This window comes from Bison bison, unplaced genomic scaffold (assembly GCF_000754665.1).
Source record: "Bison bison bison isolate TAMUID 2011002044 unplaced genomic scaffold, Bison_UMD1.0 scf7180017864298, whole genome shotgun sequence".
Taxonomy (NCBI): Eukaryota; Metazoa; Chordata; class Mammalia; order Artiodactyla; family Bovidae; genus Bison; species Bison bison.
The window spans coordinates 311226-338988 of NW_011494870.1; the positions used below are offsets into that span (position 1 = coordinate 311226).

Below are 27763 nucleotides of genomic sequence, written 5' to 3' on the forward strand. Positions count from 1 at the left end.
TAGGCTCCCCCATCCCTGGGATTCTCCAGGCAAGAACACTGGAGTGGGTTGCCATTTCCTTCTCCAATGCATGAAGGTGAAAAGTAAAAGTGAAGTCGCTCAGTCGTGTCCTACTCTTAGCGACCCCATGGACTGCAGCCCACCACGCTCCTCCATCCATGGGATTCTCCAGGCAAGAGTACTGGAGTGGGGTGCCATTGCCTTCTCAATGCATGAAGGTGAAAAGTAAAAGTGAAGTCGCTCAGTCGTGTCCTACTCTTAGCGACCCCATGGACTGCAGCCCACCACGCTCCTCCATCCATGGGATTCTCCAGGCAAGAGTACTGGAGTGGGGTGCCATTGCCTTCTCTGTGACCAACCTAGATAACGTATTGAAAAGCAGAGACATTACTTTGCCAACAAAGGTCCATCTAGTCAAGACTATGGTTTTTCCAGTGGTCATGTATGGATGTGAGAGTTGGACTGTGAAGAAAGCTGAGCACCAAAGAATTGATGCTTTCGAACTGTGGTGTTGGAGAAGACTCTTGAGAGTCCCTTGGACTGCAAGGAGATCCAACCAGTTCATCCTAAAGGAGATCAGTCCTGGGTGTTCATTGGAAGGAATGATGCTGAAGCTGAAACTCCAATACTTTGGTCACCTCATGCGAAGAGTTGACTCATTTGAAAAGGCTTTGATGCTGGGAGGGATTGGGGGCAGGAGGAGAAGGGGACGACAGAGGATGAGATGGCTGGATGGCATCTCTGACTCAATGGACGTGAGTCTGAGTGAACTCTAGGAGTTGGTGATAGACAGGGAGGCCTGGTGTGCTGCGATTCATGGGGTCGCAAAGAGTCAGACACAACTGAGAGACTGAACTGAACTGAACTTGGATATAATAATTTTCGTGGACAAACAACGAGGTCTTATTGTATAGCACAGGGAACTATATTCAATATCCTGTGATAAATCATAATGGAAAGGAATATGAAAAAGTACATTTTGTGTAACTGAGTTACTTTGCTGTATAGCAGCAAAACACAACACAGTAAATCAACTATACTGCAATAAGATTTAAAAAAAAAAAGAATTTTACTAGCATCATCAATGATGATTCTAACTTTTGTCAAGGAGTTTTGAATTGTGAGTTTCACATGTTCCCCTTTGTATATTAAGATAGCAACAAAGTTGGGTGCAATTTAAAAGATGCAAAGAAAATGTTTCACATATATTAGATGAATGGATAGCTGTTCAAATAGCCTGATGGTCACACTAGCTCCTGGACTGTAACTTTGTGAGATTTTCCCTTTTCACTAGATTTTTAAAAGCATTTCTTTGCATGTGGTAGGTTCATATCTAGCCCTGAGTTTAGGGAAGAAATTAACATTTCAATGGTGCAGACTATCTCATTACTCATCACTGACCTCAAATCTTCTTCATCTCCCAATGGGCAGTGGGTGGTCAGATTTACTTGTGATAATGATTAAGGAGAAAATCAGTTCTTTCTCATTTTTATCCTGTTCTTTCTCATTTTCCAACTTATTATATTTCAAGCTGATTAAGCAATTTTCACACTAATGTCAACATTGATTAATCAGAGAACTATTGGGATAAATGGAAAAACTCCAGCACAGGATTGTTGTGACATTGGCTAGAATTCCAAGTTTTTAGTAAGGAGAAAAATGCGCCACGCCATTTTTAATATCCAATAAGACACAAGAAGAAAGAGCCTGGGTTTAACACGTGCCAGAGAACCAGTGACCCTGGGCTACAGCCGAAGTCTGAATATTGGCCTCCCTATTCCGAAGAGACTCATGCAGACTCTGACTTTTCAAACTGGATAAGGAAGTCAGACTGAAAAGTATATTTAAACAGGCGTTATAAAAATTAGAAAATAAGGGGTCTTAAGATACATCAAGCTCTGAGAAACTTTTCTATAAAGAGGCATGTAAATTGACCATTTTTACCTAACTATGCTCGATTTCCTCACATGTGTCTTTGATAGACCCTTCTGGAAATTCAGCCTTGGTTTCTGAGAAAAGTTAAGCTGGAAGAGTTAGACATACACAGATATGAGACATGATCGGAGCTCCTTTTGGTATTAGAAAACATCTCCTGCAATCCTACTCCATAAATATCAGACTTTATTGCTTAAACGTGAAGTTGGATGCTTGGTGTTTAAGTTTTATATACCTAGTGAACTGCCATCTCAATAAATAAAACTATCTATTAATTAGGAGTAAAAATATATAACATAAAAAAATATATAACTTGTATTGTATAACATGTATATATATTGCATATACTTATATATAACCTATATATTATATATAATATATATTAACTTCCTAATAAAATGTCTCTGTTTACAAAACAAAATTGTAAGGTATTTTTATTATAAAATATATCTGTACACTGCATATGTTATCAACATAACCTGCATCTCTGAGACTTTTCTGAATAAAAAGAAATAACTTCCATGTAGCAACAATAGGAAAAGGAGGGCGAGAAGGCCCCGTAACATGACTTCCAGAGAACAAGATGCAGCTCCTCCTTCCCCGACTCCCACCCCACCCCTGGAATCTCTCGCAGGATGCTGTGCTAGGCTCATGCAAGACTCAAAGGAAACAAACACAGAGTCTGCCCTGAATTCAAAAACTTCACCTGCAGATGCTGTCGAGTTTACCATGACCTCATCTCACCGAAGCCCCCTCGTACTGCTGAACTAAACAAACATCCTCAATGCTGGCTACACAGTTTACCTGTGGATGGAGATTAATTAGGTCAGCCCACGGAAGAGATGACCAGAAGCCTCCCTTTCCTCTACAGAAAGACTGATAAAGTAGAATCCAAACTGAATGCCTCCGGATAGTGATAAGATACATATAGAGTATCAGTGGTTCTCAAACTTGATTGCCTAACAAGAATCACTTGGGAGGTTTCTAAAACGCAATCCAAAGCTCTGGCTGCATGCCAAGAATACTTAGCTCCAGCTCTCTGGTGGGTGGTACCCTGGGCAGCAACAGAGAAGCCTCCCAGGAGATGCCAATGTGCAGCCAGGGCTGAGGGCCATTGTTTTGCTTGTTCCTGATATACCTAGCAGTCAGGAGAGGGGGCATCCTGTTCCAAAGGCCTGAAACTCAAGACACTACAGGAAACTGACAACAAAGAGGTCTGCTTACCTAAATGTAGAACCTGAAAAACTTGAAACAAAATTACCAGAGACCTTGTGAGTCAATTGCTGCTGCTGCTAAGTCGCTTCAGTCGTGTCTGACTCTGTGCGACAACCAGGCTCCCTGGGATTCTCCAGGCAAGAACACTGGAGTGGGTTGCCATTGCCTTCTCCGAGTCAATTAAACCCCCAAATTCAGGCTTTCAAGAGCTGTAATTGGCTGGAGGGCCCAAGTCCCCTGCCTCAAGTGTGACTTGGAATACAGCACAAGCTTCTGATTTTGATATATGGCAAAACCAGTACAATATTGTAAAGTTAAAAAATAAAATTAATTAATTAAAAAAAAAAAAAGAAGACAAAGATGCTTTGTGAAGGGAATTTCAGACTTCACGCTTCTAGAAACAATGAATTCCAAATTAAGTACTTGAGGCAAATAGCAGGCAAAATACTCCTCTTACCTCTCCTTTTTTTTTTTTAAATTTTATTTTATTTTTAAACTTTACATAATTGTATTCGTTTTGCCAAATATCAAAATGAATCCACCACAGGTATACATGTGTTCCCCATCCTGAACCCTCCTCCCTCCTCCCTCCCCATACCATCCCTCTGGGTCGTCCCAGTGCACTAGCCCCAAGCATCCAGTATCGTGCATCGAACCTGGACTGGCATCTCGTTTCATACATGATATTTTACACGTTTCAATGCCATTCTCCCAAATCTTCCCACCCTCTCCCTCTCCCATAGAGTCCATAAGACTTTCTATACATCAGTGTCTCTTTAGCTGTAACTCTCCTTTTTAAAGACACTGTTTTTGTTTTTATGATGAGCCCTTGCAGTTAAATGTGTGTAAAGACCCTGATGCTGGGAAAGATTGAAGGCAGAAGAAGGGGGCAACAGAGGATGAGATGGTTGAATGATATCACTGAGTCAATAGACATGAGTTTGAGCAAACTCCAGGAGATGGTGAAGGACAGGGAAGGCTGGTGTGCTGTCCATGGGGTTGCAAAGAGTCAGGCATAACTTATCGACTGAATAACAACAAGTTACATGCACATATGATGTGACCCCAGTGAGCTCCTATAAGTGGGAGGGCAGGGAAGAAGCAGGGGTCAGCTACCAAAAGAATCTGTAGCCCTTGTTCTTAAAACCAAGCATTTTTGAAAAGTCAGACAGGGCTGTCCTTTGCCCTTGGGAAATTCTTATCTAAATCATCCAAGCAGATTCTGTAGAACCTTAAAAGGAGCTAGGATTTCCTTCACCATACTACAGGCCTAGAGTAAGAATTTCTCAAACTGGAGACACTACAAAGAGTTAAAAAAAAAAAAGAAGCTTTTCTATGAAATCATCACCAGGCAATGTAAGATATAAGCTAATTCAATGTTAGGAGTCCTGACACTGAGTAAACGCCTCTGTAAATTTATTCAAGAAGTCATAAATTTTAATATGTGCTCATGACACTCTTGAGAGACATTCATAAAAATTAAGGCTTATCAACAGAGTGAGCAAATACATATGAATCATTTCTTTAGGAAAAAAAGGCAGGCAATGTATAAGAAAATAATCTTCAAAGCTAAATCTTAATTGAGTAAACATATTGGTTAAAAACCAAAGGTTACACTGAGTTTCTGATAAATTTCCTCTCAAAAGCAGCCTGTCAAGTAACAAGCAAAGATTTTCAACAAACTGGCTGAGCCATAATCCTGCTAACATTTAAAATAAAACCCTCTAAAAGGGCTCTTAATCCTCCTCTACATATTTTTAAGAAAGTGTTTCTAGCTGTGAAAAAATCCAATAGAAATAAATATTCAGCAACCAGAAGTTAGAGGACTGAAAAGAAAAACTAATTAGTTTTGTTCAAACTCATCTTAACTAGTCAATTGTTTTAAATGAAGCAATACTTTGTAAAGAAAATACTGTTTCTTAAGTAATTACTTAAACCCCTAGAGCATTAATCATTTGATCATTTTATGACCTAAGAAGGGTAATTGGTTATAGTTTCACATTTGTGATCGGGACTAACCCGCAGAGGAAATCATTCAGAAAATAATAGAGAAGAAATTGATCAAAATTTCCACGTGGAAGAGGTTCCACAGCTTCCCCTAGGACTGAGTCAGCAACTCCAGTCCATGGACTCCATCCACTCCTGGTCTGTTTTGTTTGGCCCATGAGTTAAGAACAGTTTTCACATTTTGCAAACAGTTTATAAGCAAGCCTCACTCATTTTTATGCATCACTCATGCCTGGTTTTGTACAACAGCAGAGTTGAACAGTTGTAGCAGAGACTGTGCAGCCTTCAAAGCTGAAAATATTTCCTCTCTGGCCCTTTATAGAAAAAGTTTATAGACTCCCATCTGAGACCTACAAGGGAGCTATGAACAGAGCCCAGATTTGTAGGACCAATCCAGTGATTTTTTTCTACTCAACATTTTACTCTCCTTGTTGGTCGCTCAGTCATGTCTAACTCTGCGACCTCATGGACTGCGTAGCCTGCCAGGCTCCTCTGTCTATGGGATTCTCCAGGCAACAGTTTGGAGTGGATAGCCATCCCCTTCTCCAGGGAATCTTCCCAACCCAGGAATCAAACACAGGTCTCCTGCATTGCAGGTGGATTCTTTACCGTCTGAGCCCACCAGGGAAGCATCTCTTTAAGCCATTTCAATACGTGGTTCACCCCTGGCATATGTTTGAGAGATAAGAGGAAGTTGCAGGTTTCATGAATGCAGGTACTTGAAGTAGAAAGAAGGCATTGAGAATGGAGCCAGAGATAGCAAATGAGGAGGGGACAAAGGTACGATTAATTCACTTCCTAGTTTCACAGGCATGTTTGAAAGAGAATTCTGCTCTAGGATGGACCACATCCAGAGTCTCACCATACCTGATATAGAGGATTTAAATGATAAGACTGGAGGCCTTCTGAATTGATATTAGATCAGATTTGAGGCTTAGAGTTGCTGCTGTTTTTAGGGTTAAATCTTTGGGGGATATTAGAATGGAGTGAAAGTATTTTGCTAATGGACATGACATTCATGGGAGCAAGCAGAGGTCAGGCCATACTGGGTTGAATAGTATTGCCTTGAAATCCATGCAAACCCCAAATCTCAGAAAGTAACTTTATTGAGAAATAGAGTCTATGTAGATATATCAAGCTATGATGAGGTCACACTGAATTAGGATGGGCTCTAATCCAATGACTGCTGTCCTTATGGGAAGAGGGAGAAATGGACACACAGTGGGGAATGCCCTGTGAGCACAGAGACACAGGGGGAGAACTTTATGTGAAGACAGAGTCAGGGACTGAATGGAGGCCTCCACAAGCCAAAGGACACTGCGGATTGCCAGCAACCCCCACAAGCCAGGCAAGATGCATGGAACAGAGACTCCAGCCGGAACCAGGTCCTTGGTTTCAGACTTCAAGCCTCCAGAACTGGGAAGGAAGAAATCTGTCTCAAGCCACCCAGTTTGAGGTGCTTTGTTATGGCAGCTGGAGGGAAGTAATGCAGATGAGCAGGCAAGGGGACATGGCCTTATGAAGAAGAATTCAGATCAAGAGAACAGAAGAAAGCGGTGGAATGTCAAGCCATGTAAAACCTTTCTATTTGAGACACAAACTCAGAGTACCTCTAGAAGACCTTGAGGGAAAACAAAACAAAAATCCAGAGACCTTGATTCCTAAATCTGATTGGATTTTTACAAACACATGTTGCCAATGTAAGCAGAACTGACTCACACTTGAGTCTTCTCTTCCCAACAGGCCTGTTTACAAACCCATTCCTAAACTCCAAGCTTCTCCCAGTCACCCCACTATGACTGGGAAACAAAATGCCTTTTTACCAAAGAGGAAAGTAGATTAACTAACATCACCACGAGGATGTTCCTGACCTATCTCTTCTCTGAAATAATCTTAAATTTCCGCAGATGACCTAATTTTTAAAATAGCTTGTACAGGGTGATTTTTTTTTTAATTGCACACATTCAAATAGATATAATGAAAATTCAAAAAATTAAAATATGCTTATAAAAAAAAACCCAAAAAGATATAATGCACATACTCAAAGCCAACTTGTAAAGGAATCATAGTTACTTGTAGAATTTCCCAATAGTTCATGACACACCTCTCATATTACTTGGCACCAGATATTCTAAAGGTTAATTTCCACCACTACCACCACCCCCGCCTGTCACACACGCACACACACATGCTTTTCAACAGAACGCTGTTGAAGGCTGAAGCTGTGGGTGAGATATTATACATTCCTCCATTTCCTCAAGATTACAAGGAAACAGTAAAGACACAAAGCTGTAGTCACACTATAAAGGTACGTCTAAAATTTGGTGCATGTTGAGTTTTCCTGTGTAATGCAGTCACTGAGTAATAAAAAAATTAGACTTACTGCTTTGAAACTCTGTATAATACACATAAAAACAAATGCCACAAGCTGATGATAAAGCAGTTCCTGAGGCCCATATTTAAGCCACTATTCCAGCTTTTGAGCAGCTAAATTCTTTCTAATCAATTCACAAGGGACTCATCTTGGAATTTTTCTCTTTATCATCATGTCGTGTTATAACTTGGTATGAGTTATTTTAAAGAAATTCTGTCGTCTAGATTCTTAATGAGCTCATAGTATTTTCCCATGGATTTACATTCCTATACACCCTAGAAAATATTGTCTCCTTCTCCCACCTTCCTGTCTCATTATTCTCCTATAGTCTCAAACAGATACGGATTTTAAATAACCCACAGAGAGAGGAAAGCAAATGGCAACTTGATACCATTACTTTGGGAGAGTCCCTTGCTAGTCGAGACACAAGCATGACTCTTCCTAAATTATCAGTTAGCTCCTAAGAAGGGCTAGCTTCCAAAAGAAACAAACAAAACCCACTGACTTCTCTGAGTAGTCTGCAGGACATTTATGAAAATATCTCCTAAGACTAGGAATTCTTAAAAAGTCCATTGTAAACCCAAGACCACCATTGCTCAAAGCAAGAAAGTAACCAGGTATCTTAGCTGAAAGAGGAAATGTAAATATATGTCTTCCTTTTCTCAGCACTCCAAAAAAAAAAGCACTGAAATGACTGCACGCCAGGCCACACCACACCACCACTGTGCCAGAGCTTCTGCAGAAATAAGACCACAACACTGTGCCTAAATTCATCATACTCCTCTGGAGGAGCTCTACCCCAGAGTCTGAGCTCAAGAGCTTCTTCTGGCCTCTGATGCAAGCACTCAGTAAATCTTTCAGTTCAGAGACAGAGACTAACCAGAGGAGGACAGCATGGCATTCACAAATGGCTCCAAAGTTCTTAAGCACGTTACCTTATTCTGCTCACACACGTACTGTATCTTCAGGGTGTCCATGGCTCTGATCATGGCTTGCATGGCAGTGAATATGTTTTGGTAAACCAGCTTCGTGAACCCCTTTCTGTCTTCGTCGCTGTACCCAGACCCGTGGATGATTCTCATCTGCTTGATAAAGGTGCTTTTGCCACTTTCACCAGTTCCTAATAAGACAAATCAAGTGAAAAATGCAGTCAGCAGCCTTTAAAAGGCATGGAGTGAGAAGAAAGGACTGTGTGGCAGTGCTGGTCAATATCAGGATTAGTAAATTAACATGGGGACTTGGAAAGGGACTGCTGAATACTTATGCAGTTTACGCTGCAGGGTAGTGCCATCCTAAACCCCAGGGCCTGTGCTTTAGAGGGTCACAAATATCACACACACACAATTTATTAAGGACACATAAGTGTCCATGTCACTTGGAGTAATCTTAAGCATCAGCTCTTGTGACTAACACTGTTTAGGCCCCAGGGAACTGCTCCCCCACATCCCTTGTCCTAAGACCTTGAAACAATTGGCCACTGTGCCTGAAAGCCCTAAATATTTAAGGGTTTTCCTATTGCTAATCCCAGCCACGGCAGGGCTGGGGTGCTGCTTCAGAGGGCAGGGAGGGTCTGAGGAGCAGAAATACCTGGACAGGAGAAAAGGCTGACTTGCCGATTCCTTTCTTTCACACACATGAGCACAATTGATCCTTGTACAATAAAGCACCTTCCCAAGTTGTACCAAATGTCTATATTCCTCCCCCTCCTCAGATTCCAATTTGCTGTTCAGGAGGCCCTCCAAACTCATGACACTTGTACATAGCAGCCAAGGAGCATTTTGCAATATCAAACCATTCCTATCGCCATTAAATATGTATAGATGCCCAGACAACCTGTATGAAACATGATGCTGGGGCTTTACATTAATATTAGACTGAGATATTGCTTGGACAGACAGAAAAAGTTGCAATATAAGTGGTAGACTTGAGTGATGGAATTAAAATACATTCTAATAGTTTTTGTGATAATTTATCTATGAGATCTTATCACCATGTTTGGAACATAATGTATTTATGGTTCATTTTCAAATTTAAATATTGCTTTAAAGAAGGTTTTTTTTTTTTTTAACAAATTCAGGTTGATATGACCTCAATAGGGCAAAGTTTCTTCAATTGGAATTAATGAAAAATGATCTGAGAACTAAAATGACTCAAGAAAAGTTGGATATTTCCAATGGATGAATTGTAAATATATACAATATATATTCAATATACTTGTTACAAAAAGTCATTTAATTCAGCGTTGCTAGTAAAATAACATGAGTTATATGAAAATCTTAATTAAAATAATATAATTAATGATTTTTACTATAAAAGCCAAAAATTATAAAATAGAAAATGGCTAATTATAAAATATTTTATTAGTCATTCACATTTCATTGACCCAACAGAATATCCAGAGAATGTAGTTATGGTTAAATTCAATCATCTTTGATACTTTGTTGACTATTAGTCATATTAAAAACCATAGTTTGTTCATATTTTTTTGACATGAGTTATATGTTTGTCATGGTAAGAGGATTCAACATATTAATAATGGTTTCTTAGCTTGATTATAGCCTATAACTATTTAGACTTATGGGATGTGGGTCTTCATCTGTATTCTTGCTAGTGTCTTCTAAATATCAGGCCCCAGAGAAATATCTAGGGGACTCGTTCAATATTTCCATGTGGATGACTGAGACAACTATTTGATAAGATCTTTCCTTGTAAGGGAAAAAATATATATTCTTTTGTACTGATCTTTTCAAAGCATAAACCTGATTTTCTGTCTCCCCATCCTCAGCTCAAGACCCTCAATGGGGTCCCTGTGGCTCAGGAAGAAAGATCAAACTCCTTACTGTGGCCAGCGAGGCTGTGGGATCTGGCCCCTCCGTGTTCACCAGCCTCTGTTCCCAACACATTTTCTCCACCCTCTGTGCTCCAGCCACACTGGCCTCCTTGAGGTAGCTTTGGTTCATGCTTTGCAGATTCTGAGGATGGTCTTTCTTCATCTTGCTCATCTTTGCTTTTGGCCTGACTTTCCTGTTGCGGTCAAGTCCCTGTACTCTAGGTTCTCAAGGGACCATGAACTTCTCATTGGAGCACCTGTTCCAGCTGCACTTTTGCTCATTAATGTCATTCTTCCTTTGACATGTCTCCTCTACTCGCCTGTAAGTTTCATAAGGGGAGACAGGAGCCATGTTTGTTTTTATCACATTGTTTCCCCTTGGGCCAGGACACGGCTGAGCAACTTTCACTTTCACTTTCCCCTTGGGCCAGGAATGCTGTACACTTGGCACATGCTCAATAAGCTTTTGTAAGATTATGGTAAAATACACATAACAAAATTTACTATCTTCACTGTTTGTAGGTATGCAGTTTGGAAGTGTTAAGCATATTCACACTATTATGCAACCAATCTCCAGAACTCATTTCATCCTGCAGAACTGAAACTCATCCCCTTTAAACAAGTCCCCCTCCCCTTTCCCCCCTTCTCCCAGCCCGTGGCAGCCACCTCATTACTTTCTGTGTCTAGGAGTTTAACTACTCTTGGTACCTCACATAAGTGGGATGGATCACACAGCATTTGACTTTTGGTGACTGGCTTATTTCACTTAGATACCCTCAACGGGACTTCCCTGATGGCTCCACAGTAAAAAATCTGCCTCCAATGCAGGAGATGCAGGTTTGACCCCTGGGTCAGGAAGCTCCCCTGGAGGAGGAAATGGCAACCCACTACAATATTCTTGCCTGGAAAATCCCACGGACAGAGGAGCCAGGCAGTCTACAGTCCATGGGGTCGCAAAGAGTTGGGCACGACTGAAGATGCACACACGTACAACACAACACCCTCAAAGTTCATTCTGGAGACAGCATTTCCTTCCTTTTGAAAGCTTGGATTATATTCTAGTATTTTTGAATACATGATAGTGATAAGGAATTTACACAGTCTTGGCCACCTGCACTATCTACAAATAGGAAAATAGATGGCTCATCCTTTCTCAACCACCCAGGGTGCTATATGGGTAGCAGTGACGTCAACCATGGCAGGAACAACTATGAAAGTGGCCAAGCAGAAGCCTTATCCTGATCCTCTGTGACCCTCTCTGGTTACTCCCCTAGTCCCCACAATGGTGAATATTAGAGTCACGATGTGCCTGGTACTTTGCACACACTATGTCCTTTGATCTTCACAACCATCCTACAATATATGAATTATTATTATCATCTCTACTATACAGATGAGAAACCTGGGGCTCATTCTGTTTAGTAACCCCTGCAAGTGCCCAGGATCAGCAAGAGAGAGAGAGGGGATTTACCGAATCAGACTCTAAGGACAAAGCTTACTTTCAGAAAAGAATGTCAGGTTTATAGACTTAGTCATGCTGGTCTAATGAGGACAAATGTGAAGTTCACAGCCACACACTGAAGCCTAAGCCCAGGCAGACCCACTGTCCTGCAGACACATGCTGCTGCTGGGGCCCAAGGAAGAGCCTCCTGACAGGTGTGTGTCCTCTAGAGCAGTCTTAACAAACTGTGAAGCAAAATGCTTGTTGCTCCACTTCCACTTCCAGAGGTGGCAAAGGTGGGTACTGTCTTCTGACATCAGAGATGAGGAAACTGGCTCTGAGTCATCCAACAGGGCAAAGCTGATGCAAATTCAGAGCTGTAGCTAGAAACCAGACTGTCAATGCCTCAGCCTGGGAAAGTGAAAGTCGCTCAGTTGTGTTTGACTCTGCGACCCCATGGACTATACAGTCCATGGAATTCTCCAGGCCAGAATATTGGAGTGGGTAGCTCTTCTCTTCTTCAGGCAATCTTCCCACCCTCTGAAGGAACTGTCTTCCACTTCCTCCCTTCAAGAGTTAGTCCTGCCCTGTATAAACTCTCAAAGTGCCTGTGGACACCCCAGTGGGGCATATCCCCTGACTGCTTGTTTGCAGATAGGTCTCTTATTACACCTTTAGTCCAGGAAGGGTAGGGCTTGGGAGTCACTCATTTGGGTACAATGATCATTGTGCCCACTATATAGTCAGCTCTTAAAATATGGTTAAATGGATAGAAGAAACAAGAGAAGTCCTCCACAGTTCTTATATTATGGACAACTGCAGAAAGTTGAGATATGAACTAAGTATAATTGTGATGAGACCAATTTCATGACGACTCTTGGCTGTCAAGGCCCTATATGATAACTGAGGACCTGAGGGAAGACCCTGCACTGTCAGAGCTTGGTCGAAAGTCCTGGATCAGATTAGGATTCCACTCTTGCAGAATCTTGGGGTCCCTGCATCTCCTCCACCTATGATGCTGCCATGCTTGCTTCTATTCCACCCGGCAAGGTTGACCTCAGGCCCAGTGCTACTTTACCCAAAGCAAAGATTAATACTTCAGTGTTCTACACACCACAAAGCTGACATGAACAAAGAAATTATGGAACTCTCACATAGCAAGCTGTGATTTGGGCACTCTTAAGTCAGAAGAATCACTCGACACACCCCAAAGTTCTTCACCAAGGTAGAGAAACTTAAGTTATAAGGCCATTCACTTATAAGAGGTTAAAGCCAAACCTGTCACCAGCCCCAAAAACGGAAACATTTTTTAAAAAGTCATTGATCTTGCTTTTGGACACAGAACATTTTGAAAAGAGAAGGTTAAAAATGATTTTAAAGATTAATAAAACGATGATATAAATTTATTTGATCAATACCAATCTTTTAAAATAGTCTTCAATTCTACATTGTGGTTATTTGAAGAATTAAAAAACAAACATGGGGCAAAAATGGATAGGTTAGAGGCAAAGAGGAGACATTGAAAGACATATCACCTGGAACTGAGGTCACAGAGCAAAGAGACTCCATGGGCTGGGTAGGGGGTTGGGTGAGGAGTTGTGGGGTCGCGGGTATAGACGAGGGGATCCTCTTACTCTCTTTTAAGCCTCAACACAACCCAGTTCAGTTCAGTCACTCAGTTATGTCCGACTCTTTGCGACCCCATGAACCACAGCATGCCAGGCCTTCCTGCCCATCACCAACTCCCAGAGTCCACCCAAACTCATGTCCATTGAGTCGGTGATGCCATCCAACCATCTCATCCTCTGTCGTCCCCCTCTCATCCTGCCCTCAATCTTTCCCAGCATCAGGGTCTTTTCCAATGAGTCAACTCTTCACATCAGGTGGCCAAAGTATTGGAGTTTCAGCTTCAACATCAGTCCTTTCATTAAACACTCAGGACTCATCTCCTTTAGGATGGACTGGTTGGATCTCCTTGCAGTCCAAGGGACTCTCAAGAGTCTTCTCCAACACCACAGTTCAAAAGCATCAGTTCTTCTGCGCTCAGCCTTCTTCACAGTCCAACTCTCACAAGCATACATGACCACAGGAAAAACTATAGCCTTGACTAGACCGATCTTTGTTGGCAAAGTAATGTCTCTGCTTTTTAATATGCTATCTAGGTTGGTCATAACTTTCCTTCCAAGGAATAAGCGTCTTTTTATTTCATGGCTGCAGTCACCATCTGCAGTGATTTTGGAGCCCCCCAAAATAAAGTCTGACATTATTTCCACTGTTTCCCTATCTATTTCCCATGAAGTGATGGGACCAGATGCCATGATCTTCGTTTTCTGAATGTTGAACTTTAAGCCAACTTTTTCACTCTCCTCTTTCACTTTCATCAAGAGGCTCTTTAGTTCTTCTTTACTTTCTGCCATAAGGGTGGTGTCATCTGCATATCTGAGGTTATTAATATTTTTCCCAGCAACCTTGATTCCAGGTTGTGGTTCCTCCAGCCCAGGGTTTCTCATGATGTACTCTGCATATAAGTTAAATAAGCAGGGTGACAATATACGGCCTTGACGTACTCCTCTTCCTATTTGGAACCAGTCTGTTGTTCCATGTCCCAGTTAGTATCCTCTTTTTCCAGAAGGGAAACTGAACATCAGAAAGATTAGTTTATTTAATCTCTGTCCAAGGTGACTCAGCTTGGAAGTGATTGTTGAGTCTTGGGTCTACTTCTAGGTCTCTGTTGATGCATGCACTTCCCATGATAACACCATGTGCTAGTTTTACCCTGGAGAAGGCCATGGCACCCCACTCCAGTACTCTTGCCTGGAAAATCCCATGGATGGAGGAGCCTGGTAGGCTGCAGTCCATGGGGTCGCGAAGAGTCAGACACTACTGAGCGTCTTCACTTTCACTTTTCACTTTCATGCATTGGAGAAGGAAATGGCAACCCACTCCAGTGTTCTTGCCTGGAGAATCCCAGAGTCAGGGGAGCCTGGTGGGCTGCCGTCAGTGGGGTCGCACAGAGTCGGACACGACTGAAGCGATTTAGCAGCAGCAGCAGCAGTTTTACCCTGAGTGTTTCCCAAAATAAATGGCCAAGTTATACCCTCCTATCATCTTGAGTACTGTCTTCACCTGGTTCAGATATTCCAACACTTGGGGATTTATCTTTAATTCTTCAGAGTTCTGCTCTAAATGAGATGGCCCCAACAGCAGCTAGGGGCTGAGGTAGCCGTGGACATGTGAGAGGTAAGTCACTCTCTGCAATGACAGCCATGACCAGGACCACAGGCACCAGTTAACTCAAGCTAAGGATCTGAACGGAGTTTCTGTCTGGATGACCTGTCCACTGATGTAAGTGGAGTGTTAAAAGTCCCCTACTAGTGTTATTGTCAATTTCTCCTTTATGTCTGTTAAATATTTGCCTTACATATTGAGGTGCTCCTATGTTGGATATTATACATTTACAACTGTTGTATCTTCTTTTTGGATTGATCCCTTGGTCATTATGTAACAGTCTTTATTTTAGTCTATTTTGTCTGATATAAGTATTGTCACACTGACTCTCTTTTGATTTCCATTTGCATGGAATGCCTTTTCCTATCCCCTCACTCCCAGTTTGTATGTGGCTCTAATCGGAAGTGAATCTCTTGCAGGCAGCATATATACAGGTCTTGGTTTTATATCATCACTTCCAAACAGAACCTCAACACTGAGACATTGAGCACAACAGTACATTTATTTTGCACAAAAGAAAAATCTAAAGGATGTGATTTTTAGAATGAAAATTATTGGTGATTGGAAGAATAGGGCCTTAGCTTTGACATCACACCTAATTGTGTATTGGAATGTGTGCTTGGGGCCAGTAACACAAGTCCACTTTGCTTTATTTCTCATCTCTTTGTAAGAATGTTCTCGCTGACTCCTCCACAAAATTGACATGCTGGTGCACGCTTCTCCACAGCCTCTGCAGATAGCAGGAGAACCAGAGACCTCAAGCAGGGAGCAACACTTTGATTCACAGGGAAGCTGAAGCCTCTGGTTGGAAGGCAAACTCTGGTATCAGGTGACCAAGAGATATAACCAGATGTGACAAGGGGGTAAGGGGGGAGGAGAGCACAGTCCAGGAGGACTTTCATTCCAGGACCCAATGCTGGTAAAACACAGAGCAGGGAAAGGAATAAAATTACAATTCTATCTCTAGATTCTGTTCCAAATACCAATAAGGGAAATGTCTCTTCTCTTCCACTGAAGCTTTTCCTTCACTGTTTTCATACTTGGGAGGAAAAAAACAGCTATGGGTTATAAGTACTTCAAAACTTTTATTATCATTGAGAGCCTGCTAGCTTGAGGTTCTTGCTTATTGTCATCCTTTATTGCAGATGTGATCTGCAATCAAATCAGCAGGTAACTTTTGGGTCCCATGGTCTGGCTGGTAACAGAGATTCCTCAGAGGGCCTGTGTGGGTTCTCTGTTTTTGTGCCTGGTAACCTCAGGGCAGGAGACCAGCCTGCTTCTCACTTAGAGTTTCTCATACTCTCCTGAGTCTCTCACTGTAATGCTCTGCCGAGATCCTCTGCCACCCCCAGTCCCTTTTTAAAAAAGAATTTTATATATTTATTTTTGCCTGTGCTGAGCCTCTGTTGCTGTGTGGGCTTTTCTCTAATTGTGGTGAGTGGGGCTACTCAACAGTTGCAGTGTGCGGGCTTCTCACTGTGGTGGTCTCCCTTGTTGCATCTGGGAAGATCCCACATGCCGTGCACAGGGTCTGCAGTGGCTGTGGGTCCCAGGAGCCAGAGCACTGGCTCAATAGTTGTGGTGCACAGGCTTAGCTGCTCTGCGGCAGGTGCGATCTTCCTGAAGCAGGGACCAAACTCATGTCTCCTGCATTGGCAGATGGATTCTCTACCACTGAGCCACCAGGGAAGCCATGCTCTAGCCTTAAATGTGAATTATTTCCTTTTTCAGAGTAGATGCTAAGTCGTTAATCCACACAAATACTCCAGCATGGTTGGCACACATGATACCTATTCTGTTTAAGCGAAAGCTCACCTCCGCAGGCTTCTCGCATCCTTGGTTGAGGGGCTTGCCTTCTGCAGGACTCGGAGCTTTCCTTCAGGATGCTTGTTCCTGGCATTCATTTACCCAGTGTTTCCCCAAACTCCATTATTTATGTACCTACCTTGTTATTTTTATCATATCCATGTACCATCTGTAGGATTATATAATATTAAAAAATTTTTATCTAAATAAATTTGTTATGTAAGGAAACATGATTGTAATGAGTGAAAAACCAGTATCATTTTCCATGAGTAATCAAATTAAATACACTATAATAAGACTTTAGTGAGATTCGAGCTACAAACATCTGGTCTATCCCCAGTGATCTGGGTACTTCATTTTGGAAAATGATACACATGAATTACTGTCCTCTTTATGTGAAATGTGCCCCTTTACTCTTTATCTTGAAAGAAGCTTTCCCCCTCTTTCTCTCAAGGGGCTTCTGATATTCTACCCAGGAATCTCATGCACATACAAAAAAACTGAGGGTTGAAACTCATGTAACTAAAAGGGAGCCAGAAAAATGTCTTAGTGCTAAAACTTTAAATTCTTTCTGAGATTTGAGAAAGCAATATGAGGTTCAAGTTTCAGCATAACACTCAGAAAGGATCATGGAGGAAAAAAAAAAGTTTCTTTTTAGGAGCCAGGAAAGAACAGAGGCCAAAGCAAAATAAATCCTTTTCCAAGTGATAGACCAAGGACATCTAAACAGAAAGCCAATTGTTCTCAAGTTTAACTACAATCTTTAGTCAAGACCACCTCCTGGAGAGTCAAATCGAGATGCTGATAAAGCTTCCCAGATAGACACAGCCATCTCCCATAGTCTGTGATGTCTTCTGAAACCATCTGGGAGAAGTCTTTCTGTTTTAGGTCAGTTTTACAGAAGATGATATACTGATACATAAACAGAACAGAAATGGGGACACAATTCTAGACATTGGTGTAAATGATCTATGAGACCAGCAAGCAAAAGAGAGTATGGACATTCTGATGTGACTGGCAGGTTGGCTCTATGGGGACAGGGCCTTATTTCTCTTGTTCTCTGAATCCTTTGGATCCTATAACACAGCACATAAGTAAGTGAAGTCGCTCAGTCATGTCCAACTCTTTGCAACCCCATGGACTGTAGCCTACCAGGCTCCTCTGTCCATGGGATTTTCCAGGCAATAATACTGGAGTGGATTGCCATTTCCTTCTCCAGAGAATCTTCCCGACCCAGGGATCGAACCCGGGTCTCCTGCATTGTAGACCGACGCTTTACCGTCTGAGACACCACGGAAGTCCAATAAATACTCGTGCATGGGTATGTATTGACTAAGACAACCAGGATGATCACGGTTTGGGAAAGCAATAGGAAGAGGGTTTGTCTGGCCAAGAGAAAACTCAGGACTAATTGGACAAGTCTGTTGAGTAACAAAGCATCCTCACATGGGGGCAGGCGAGCTGCCATTTGCCCCTTCTGATGAGGACTCTCGGGACCCGGGGCCAGCCACACAGGGCAACTTAGGTTGTGTACTGGGTTTCCTGGTAATGACTCACATGGTTTAAGAAAATTCCTTTTGGAATCTTTAAGCAGGAGTGGTTCTCAGTAGCAAGAAGGGTGGTCCAGAGGAGAACACCTGGAATTGGGGGCACTCTGCTTGGATCCTATTACACTGACCTTGGGCAGCAACTATGCCATGTGCTGGGCATTTCTGCCCCTGTGAGTGCTACATTCCTGGTACTTGCTATTCTAAAGATACTGATTTATGAGAGAATCTGGCTAATGCTGGGGAAAATTCCAAATGATTCTCCTACTGCTATGGTCAAAATGTTTGTGCCCCCCTCCCCCAAAAATTCGTATGGTGAAAACCTTATGCCCAAATAGATGGTATTAGGAGGGCCTTTGAAGGTGATTAAGTCATGAATGGAGCCCTCATGAGCAACATTAGTGCCCTTATATTTATTATAAAAGAGCCCAGAGAACTCCTCTGCTCCTTCCACCACGTGAGGCCACCAGGAGACGTCTGCAACCCAGCCTTGATGGCACCCTCATCTCCAACTTCTAGCTTCACGCTGTGAGAAATACATTTTATTGTACAATAACTACCCAGTCTGTAGTATTTTATAGCAGCTCAAACAACCTAAGACATTTAACCAAGTGCAATCCAGTGGAAGGAGAGATATGCAATAAAAATGCAAATTCTTGGGCTCCTCCTCAGTTCAACTCTGGCCCTTTCAGGAGCCTGGCAATATGCATTTTAAACAGAGCTCCAGGGGTTCTGATGTTTCCAGTTCATGGAGTGATTGGGAAGCCTTTCTCCAGGTCTCTAAGGGGAACCTCTATTAATGTAATCTGCCTGGGGCTGGAATACTAGAGATTTTACATCATTTTCAGTTTAGCTGATGGGTTTCCATACCAAGTTCCAATCTCATTTCTACATGAATAAAATATCTCCGCAGGAGCTCTGTTTTTCAGTTTCCACAGAGGAAACATTTTTAAGGTGCCATAAAGATTCACTTATTTAAATCAGTCCTGCCTGCTTCTCCCCAACCCCTCATTCACCATCACAATCATGTTACCTTCCCCAGCTCTGCTCTTATAAAGAGAAACGGTGCTATTTTCACCATGAAAGAAGAAGTGGCAGTGTCCTAGGCAACACAGAATTGGAAACAACTGGAGACAGAGTTCATGGCTGCTCTCTCAGCATATGAGGTAAGTACAAGGCTTTTGAAACAGAAAAGCTGAAAGAACTTAAGTGATGAGGCTCAATACACAGTTTGAGATTCTTTTTAAAACCAATTAAAACAATGGAGATGTTTTAATTGCTGTCTCATATTTTATAGTTCTTTTGTTTCATTAATCTACAAAATCATTTTTATTGCCTAACCAAGAAAAACAGCAATGCTAAGTATTTCCTGCCACTTTTCTTCTGGGGCCTCATTTTGATCAAGATGGTATTTTCAAGTCCAAACTTGATTTCTGAGTACTTCTTATATGAAGCAAAGCCAACAGATCATGCTAACAATTTTCGATCACAAAGAATTTTTGAATAGATGTTTTGCCAACTTGAAGTATCAAAAATAATATACTTCTCATATTTGCCACAAGTGCATTTAAAACTTCAAATGCAAGAAGATAAGGCTACTTTTTGCTCGAAATTAATTTGAGCTATCTACCTATACAGCCAAATTTCTATAATTTGCTATAAATGTGGTACTCATTAAAAAATCAATAGAAATATTCAGTTTAGCATTAACTGCTTTAAGTCAGGAAACAGCTGTCATTAATTGACATGCATCTCCTGTATGTAGTCAACATGATTCAGAGATCTTCATCACTAGTGAAACATTCTGACACTTCTACAAAGAGTTATACAATTTGGCTCATTCTGTATCAATAGCTCATCTGTATAAGATTTTGGAAAAGTAATAAAATATACAGAATCCTAAGAATCAAATGCTTGTTAATGGCAAAACTCTATTTTGGAAAATGCCCAGGACATCAATTACTTTTCCCTAAAAATGAATAAACCACACAAAGGATAGGGAGAAAACTATTCAAATAATCTTTGTGGCTTATAGCTAAAATATTAGCAATCCTATTAGAAGTACAGCTCATTTCACTTCTAAGGACAGTTAGGAGATCACTTTCTAGTGTATGATTCTGACTCAAAATTGTTTCTTTTTAAAAAGACAAACTGTAAGCATTTTCATAAATGATTTTACAATCTTCCAGTTCATGGCTCTTCCTGAAAATTGCCATTTCCTCTATTCTTACAGAAATGTTTACCAAGAAATAACACCACCTGGGCACTGATAAGACTTCAGATTCTCAATCTCTGAAAGGATATGAGGAGTCATATAAACCCAGACTAGTCAACACAGAGATGAATCTAAAGTCAGAAACCTGTTCCTACATAAGTTATGGATTATCTAAGAAAAGCTTGATGTTTGCTCATGTTGAAAAATAATTGGAGAAGGAATAAAGCAAAGACAAAAATTACTTAAAGGGAAAGAAAGAAGCTCTAAAACGAGAGCTGACAAGAAGAAAGGATGGACTTAAAATCCTCAGGCCTCAATAAGAGCAGGCAAGGAGACAAGGTGTCCATTTCCAAACACCAAAGCATTTTGCTGAAACACCAGTAACTAGAGTACCTGGCCCACTGGTCTATCCATCCTCCTCCACCCCAAAGATAAATTTAGATGAAAATAAATTAAACTATACTGAAGCAAAAGTGGATACTAGTGTAATTAAATGCAGGTTCGGGTTAAGAATAAAAGCATAGAGAATCCCAAAACTGCAGGTCTTTCAAAGTGCAATGCACTATCGTCCACTTTGGATGGTTAAACAATCATTCTCTTGAAGTCCTGCTCACCATCCTGGCAGAACATGAAACGAGTTTTATTCAGATGTAAGTACAGTAGTCCGCCCCCCACTTATTCACGAAGTGAATTTGTGCAGTTTCAGCTACCTGTGGTCAACCATGCTCTGAAAATATGAAATAGGAAATTCCAGAAACAAATAATTCTTCAGTTTTAAAATGCACACCCTTCTGAGCAGTGTGATGAAAACTTGCACTGTCTTGCTCTGTCCTGCCTGGGATGTGAGTCATTCCTTTATCCAACATATCCCATCCATTAGTCACTCAGCAGCTATGTGTTTATCAGATTGACTGTCCAGTTATCACACGGCTCGTGTTCAAGTCACCCTCATTTTACTTAATAATAGACCCAACACACAAGAGTAACAATGCTGGCAACTTAAATATGCCAAAGAGAAGCCATAAGGTACTTTCTTTAAAAGAAAAGGTAAAAATTCTCGACTTAATCAGGAAAGGAAAAAAAATTGTATGCTGAAGTGGCTAAGATCTATGTTAAGAATTAATCTTCTATCCATGAAGTTGTGAAGAAGGAAAAAGAAATCCATGCTAGTTTTGCTGCTATACTTCAAACTGCAAAAGTTATGGCCACAATGTGTAAGTCCTTAGCTAAGATAGAAAAGGCATTCTTTATACAATATTTTCAGAGAGAGACCAAGTTCGCATAACTTGCATTATAGTATATTGTTAGAATTGTTCTATTTTATTATTAGTTACATTGTTAATCTCTTATTGGGCCTAATTTATAAACTTAATCATAGATACATATATGTAGGATAAAATACAGTATTTGTAGAATTCAGTACTGTTAATATTATGTGGGTTCAGGTCTCTACTGGGGGTCTTAGAATACATCCTCTATGGATAAAGTTATGGCCACAGTGTGTGATTCTTTAGCTAACATGGGAAAGGGGTTAAATTTTTACAGTATTTTCAGAGAGAGACTACTATAGATATCCAAATAGGTACATGGTGTCTTTCAACACCACTGTGATCAAAATATGTGAACTGACCTTTGAAAGATCCAGTTCAAGAACACATGGGTTAAGTAGCAGGAAGACATTGGCAATGTTGTATCAACCACATAAAACTCAGCCCATGTTCTTTTCCCCCTTCCTTTCTTTAACCCAGGAGGCCTCCTGGCTCCTGGGCCAACTCGTCCAGCTCATCACACTGTACCACCATCACTTTACCGTGAATCCCCCTGCATTCCTGAGTAGGAAGACTCATTTTCTTCTTCCTGTTCCTATCAGATCTTTACATATCACTAGTATTGTCTTGTCGTGACATTTATTTGTCTTCCTATTAGTCTGCGATTTTCCTTAGATTAGGAAATAACTCTCTTCTCTACCTAGCAGTTTGGACAATCCCTGCTCTAGAGTATAGAACCATGAACCATGGAACCATGTGAAGTCGCTCAGTAGTGTCCTACTCTTTGCGACCCCATGGACTATAACCTACCAGGCTCCTCTGTCCATGGGATTTTACAGGCAAGAATACTGGAGTGGGTTTCCATTTCCTTCTCCAGGGAATCTTCCCGATCCAGGGATCGAACCCAGGTTCCCACATTGCAGGCAGACACTTTACGATCTGAGCCACCAGGGAAGCCCTAGAGTAGTGCTCACTAAATGTCTGAATATTTGAAGAACTCCCTAATACCACTTTCCTTAGCATTCCTCATCTAATCACCACAAAATCCTGGACTCTTTCCTAAGGGCCTTCCTCAAATGTAAATGAAATATTACTCCTGCTTTAATTCTCCTCTCAATTTCCAAAACAACAAACCAGTTTGTGCCAACTCAGAAATTTGAGTTTTCATCACATGGTCTTCATTATGGCTTCACCTTCTGAAGAAGTTTCTTTTCTGGTGTATAGCTGTGACTCAAGTAAGATCACAGTCCAATTCAGGAAGTGCTTAGAATCATTCCAATCATTATTTATTCAGCATATACTGAGTGCTTGGGCTGGGCACTGATTCTAGGGTGTGAGTTTCAATCCAGTGGAGAAGACCAACTCCCTCATTTCCTTCCCTCCCACCCAAGAGCCATTTGAGCCTCAGTCCACTCAGAACCATGAGCTCCAGGATGACCAAAACCAAAACATTTGGTCAAGAATTTTTCAATGTCTTACTAATATCCAAAAAAGTTACATACATAATTTCCAAGGGACAACCTAATGATTCCTGAATGATAATAATCTCTAGCCTGACTCATCAAGATCTATTTCAGGGGGGATGTTTGCAAAAACAGGCTGAACTCCTTTCTCCAGTGTGGGTTAAAATGACCAAGATGGCCATATTTTTTTTTTTTCATGAAATATAGTTGGTTTTCGGAGAAGGCAATGGCACCCCACTCCAGTACTCTTGCCTGGAAAATCCCATGGACGGAGGAGCCTGGTAGGCTGTAGTCCATGGGGTCACTAAGAGTCGAACACGACTGAGCAACTTCACTTTCACTTTTCACTTTCATGCACTGGAGAAGGAAATGGCAACCCACTCCAGTGTTCTTGCCTGGAGAATCCCAGGGATGGGGAAGCCTGGTGGGCTGCCGTCTATGGGGTCGCACAGAGTCGGACACGACTGAAGTGACTTAATAGTAACAGTATAGTTGGTTTATAACGTATTAATTTCTTCTGTACAGCAAAGTGATTCAGCTGTACAAATACATACATACATACATACATATATATATATATATATGTATACTCTCTTCTTTAACATTCTTTTCCATCAGAATATCGAACATAGTTCCCTGTGCTCTGCAGTAGGGCCTTATTGTTTATCCATTCTATATATATAATAGCTTGAGGATGACCGCATCCTCATTGTTTAAGACCAGATCTAGTTTATACCAGTTGTCCTGAGGTACTTATTAATAATATCCTTTCTCATTCTCAAAAGTGCCCTGGTTTGGATAATGAAGTATGCAGTCACTCTCAGTATAACTTTGCATATTGGGGTTGGGAGAGATTTTACAGCCCCTTCTGGCATTACAGCACTAATCTCCTGCTTAAACATATAGCCTAAGAGAAGAAAATCAATAACGCATCAGTTTTTCCTTTTCATAAACTTCCACCTTAACAAAAAAAACAGTTTTTCAGTAAGACAATTGTGGGAGTTAGTAACATGTTTCTTCTATGGGAAGGATGCACTTTTTCACTTTGCTATAAAACCAGCTGAACAACGTAATCCAAGTAGCTGCTTTGTTATAGACAGTGGGAAAGTATATGCAAAAGAGGTCACTTCAACTAAAAGAAATCTGTATATGATAGCTATTATTTGTGTTAATTATATCTCTAGTGACCTACTTATGGGGGGGAAAAAACCCTTCCCACCAAAAGCCAATTTGATGTCTCATCTAAGGCTGTAATTAAACATATAAAAGAAATTTTGTTGTTACAAAAAAAAAAAGAGGCAAATAAGCTCTCTCTTTTTTGTTCCATCAACACCAAGATGCCTTTGCTGGGATAATTAAGGGTTAATCCTCCAAGGTATTGGAGAAGGCAATGGCACCCCACTCCTCCAAGGTATGGGGAAGCAAAGGAGAATGACTTGATTATTTTCATTTTACCCCAATGATACAGATAAATTCTTATTGTATTTTCTTTCTTTTGTTTCATTTTTGTCTTTTCTTTGGAATGATGGAGAAAGCAGTATGGAAAAATAATTAAAGATGAGCACTCCGTTTGGGAGTCAGTATTTTTTCTTGGAGTAAAGGGCCCATTCTTGCTGAATTCCCAAAATTTTCATATGCTAGAAAGCTGTTTGACTTTGGATGAATTACTTAAACTCTCTGAACCTCAGTTTCCTCATCAATTAAGTGGGCAGAATAATACTGTAATAGGGAAGAACAAATCTGACACCACATTAGATATATCGCTTTTCCTGTGCTTAGTCATGCTGGCTCTGCACCTTTTGTGAAAGAGTGTCACCTGTAGCCTGAAATATACAAGATAGCCTAGTCTCAGGGCTCTAACCTTTAAGAGTTCATTCATACAGAGACGGGGCTTCCGTGGTGGCTCAGCTGGTAAAGAACCCACATGCCAGTGCAGGAGACACAAGAGACATGTGTTAGATCCCTGGGTTGGAAAGATACCCTGGAGAAGGAAATGGCAGCCCACTCCAATATTCTTGCCTGGAAAATTCCATGGACAGAGGAGCCTGGCAGGACAGAGGTGACAGTCCATGGGGTCACAAAGAGTCGGACATAACTGAGCACCCACATAAACACACACATAGAGAGAAAGATGGTCCAGTAGTTAAGAATCTGCCTGTCATTGCAGGGGACACAGGTTTGATCCCTGGTCTGGGAAGATCCCACATGCCTTGGGGCAACTAAGCCTGTGTGCCATAACTACTGAAGCCCATGAACCCTAGAGCTCTGCCACAGAAGAAGCCACTGCAATGAGAAGCCTGAGCACCAAAACTAGAGCATAGCCCCACTCACTGCAACTAGAGAAAGCCATGTGCAACAATAAAGACCAAGCACAGCCAAAAATAAATACATAAAACCTGCTGACCAGAAAATAGCATTTGTCTTGTTGGAGGTTTGCAGGAACATGGTGACCTGACTCTCGTGGACAGATGCAAAAACAAAGGATTCCAACACTAAGAAGTTTGCAACAACAAACCACATCCCTCCCTCACCTTGTCTTTAAAAACACTTTGAGGAGTTCAAGGCTTTTGGGGCATGAGCCACCTGTCTCCTTATATGGCCCTGTAATAAACCCTTCTCTACTCCAACTGTGACGTTATGGTTTGGCTTCAATGCGCATTGGGCACAAGAACCTGTGTTCAGTAACAATACCATCCCCATCATCATTTGTTGTCAAAATTAAACCTGCTTTAATTCCAGAAAGTGGAATTCAAATATTAATTGTGATGATAAGTAATAAGCATGATAACTGTGGAAGAAGAGGAAGAAGGAAATGTAATAGTTTGGAAGACTGAATGCATTTGTAAGACAAGGTTAGAAGCAGGAATTATCAACATAGAGACCAGGAACTCAGTGGCATTTCTAATAACAAGGAAGTTAGAAGTGGTGCCTGTATTCATTTTCTAGGCTGCTATAACAAAGTGCCACAAACTTAAAACAAGAGACATTTACTCTCTCAGAGAGGCTCTGAAGGAGTATCTGTTCCTAGCTTCTCTCCTAGCTTCTGGTGGTGGCTGACAATCCTTGATGCTACTTAGTCTGGAGCAGCACAACTCCAGTCTGCCTTTGTGCTCACATGGCCATCATTCCCGTGTATATGTGTTCAAACTGAACTCCCCTTATAAGCACACGAGTCAGAATGGATTCGGGGCCCACCCTAATCCAGGAAGACTGCATCTTGACTTGACTACATCTGCAAAGACCCTACTTCCAAATAAGCTCACATTCACAGGTTCCAAATTCACCACGAATTAGGGGCACTCCAATTAACCCTGTGCAGTTCCTCTTTGGGAAAGGTGATCACAGGCTCACACTCATAAAAATTTGATATAATAATTATTTGTAGCATTTTACAGAAATGAAAAGACAATTGGGGATTCCTCTATGTTTTCCAAACAAAGCAAATTTTTAATACTTCCAGTATGAAAGAGGAAAGGGCTCTTCATTCTACTTGTCTTAACCATCATTTGAACTGTTTGCTGGACACTAAAGAATGAGATGGGAATACCAGACCACTTGACCTGCCTCTTGAGAAACCTCTCTGCAGGTCAGGAAGCAACAGTTAGAACTGGACATGGAACAACAGACTGGTTCCAAATAGGAAAAGGAGTCCGTCAAGGCTGTATATGGTCACCCTGCTTATTTACCTTATATGCAGAGTACATCATGAGAAACGCTGGGCTGGATGAAGCACAAGCTGGAATCAAGATTGCCGGGAGAAATATCAATAACCTCAGATATGCAGATAACACCACCCTTATGGCAGAAAGTGAAGAAGAACTAAAGAGCCTCTTGATGAAACTGAAAGAGGAGAGTGAAAAAGTTGGCTTAAAGCTCAACAAGATCATGGCATCTGGTCCCATCATTTCATGGCAAATAGATGGGAAAACAATGGAAACAGTGAGAGACATTATTTTGGGGGGCTCCAAAATCACTGCAGATGGTGACTGCAGCCATGAAATAAAAGGACACTTACTCCTTGGAAGGAAAGTTATGACCAACCTAGACAACATATTAAAAAGCAGAGACATTACTTTGTCAACAAAGGTCTGTCAAGTCAAGCCTATGGTTTTTCCAGTAGTCATGTATGAATGTGAGAGTTGGACTAGAAAGAAAGCTGAGCGCCAAAGAATCGATGCTTTTGAACTGTGGTGTTGGAGAAGACTCTTGAGAGTCCCTTGGACTGCAAGGAGATCCAACCAGTCCATCCTAAAGGAGATCAGTCCTGGGTGTTCATTAGAAGGACTGATGTTGAAGCTGAAACTCCAATACTTTGGCCACCTCATGCGAAGAGCTGACTCATTTGAAAAGACCCTGACGCTGGGAAAGATTGAGGGCAGGAGGAGAAGGGGATGACAGAGGATGAGATGGTTGGATGGCATCACCGACTCAATG

General features: G+C 41.3%; 1 protein-coding gene across 3 annotated transcripts in view; it reads right to left on the minus strand.

Moving 5' to 3' along the window:
* Positions 1 to 27763, minus strand: part of GNA14 (guanine nucleotide binding protein (G protein), alpha 14) — a 202750-nt gene that overhangs the window by 78116 nt on the left and 96871 nt on the right. For all 3 annotated transcript variants that reach the window (XM_010851131.1, XM_010851132.1, XM_010851133.1), the window contains exon 2: positions 8467 to 8651. In XM_010851131.1, the coding sequence (XP_010849433.1) occupies positions 8467 to 8651 (185 nt within the window). The remainder of the gene's footprint in view (positions 1 to 8466; positions 8652 to 27763) is intronic.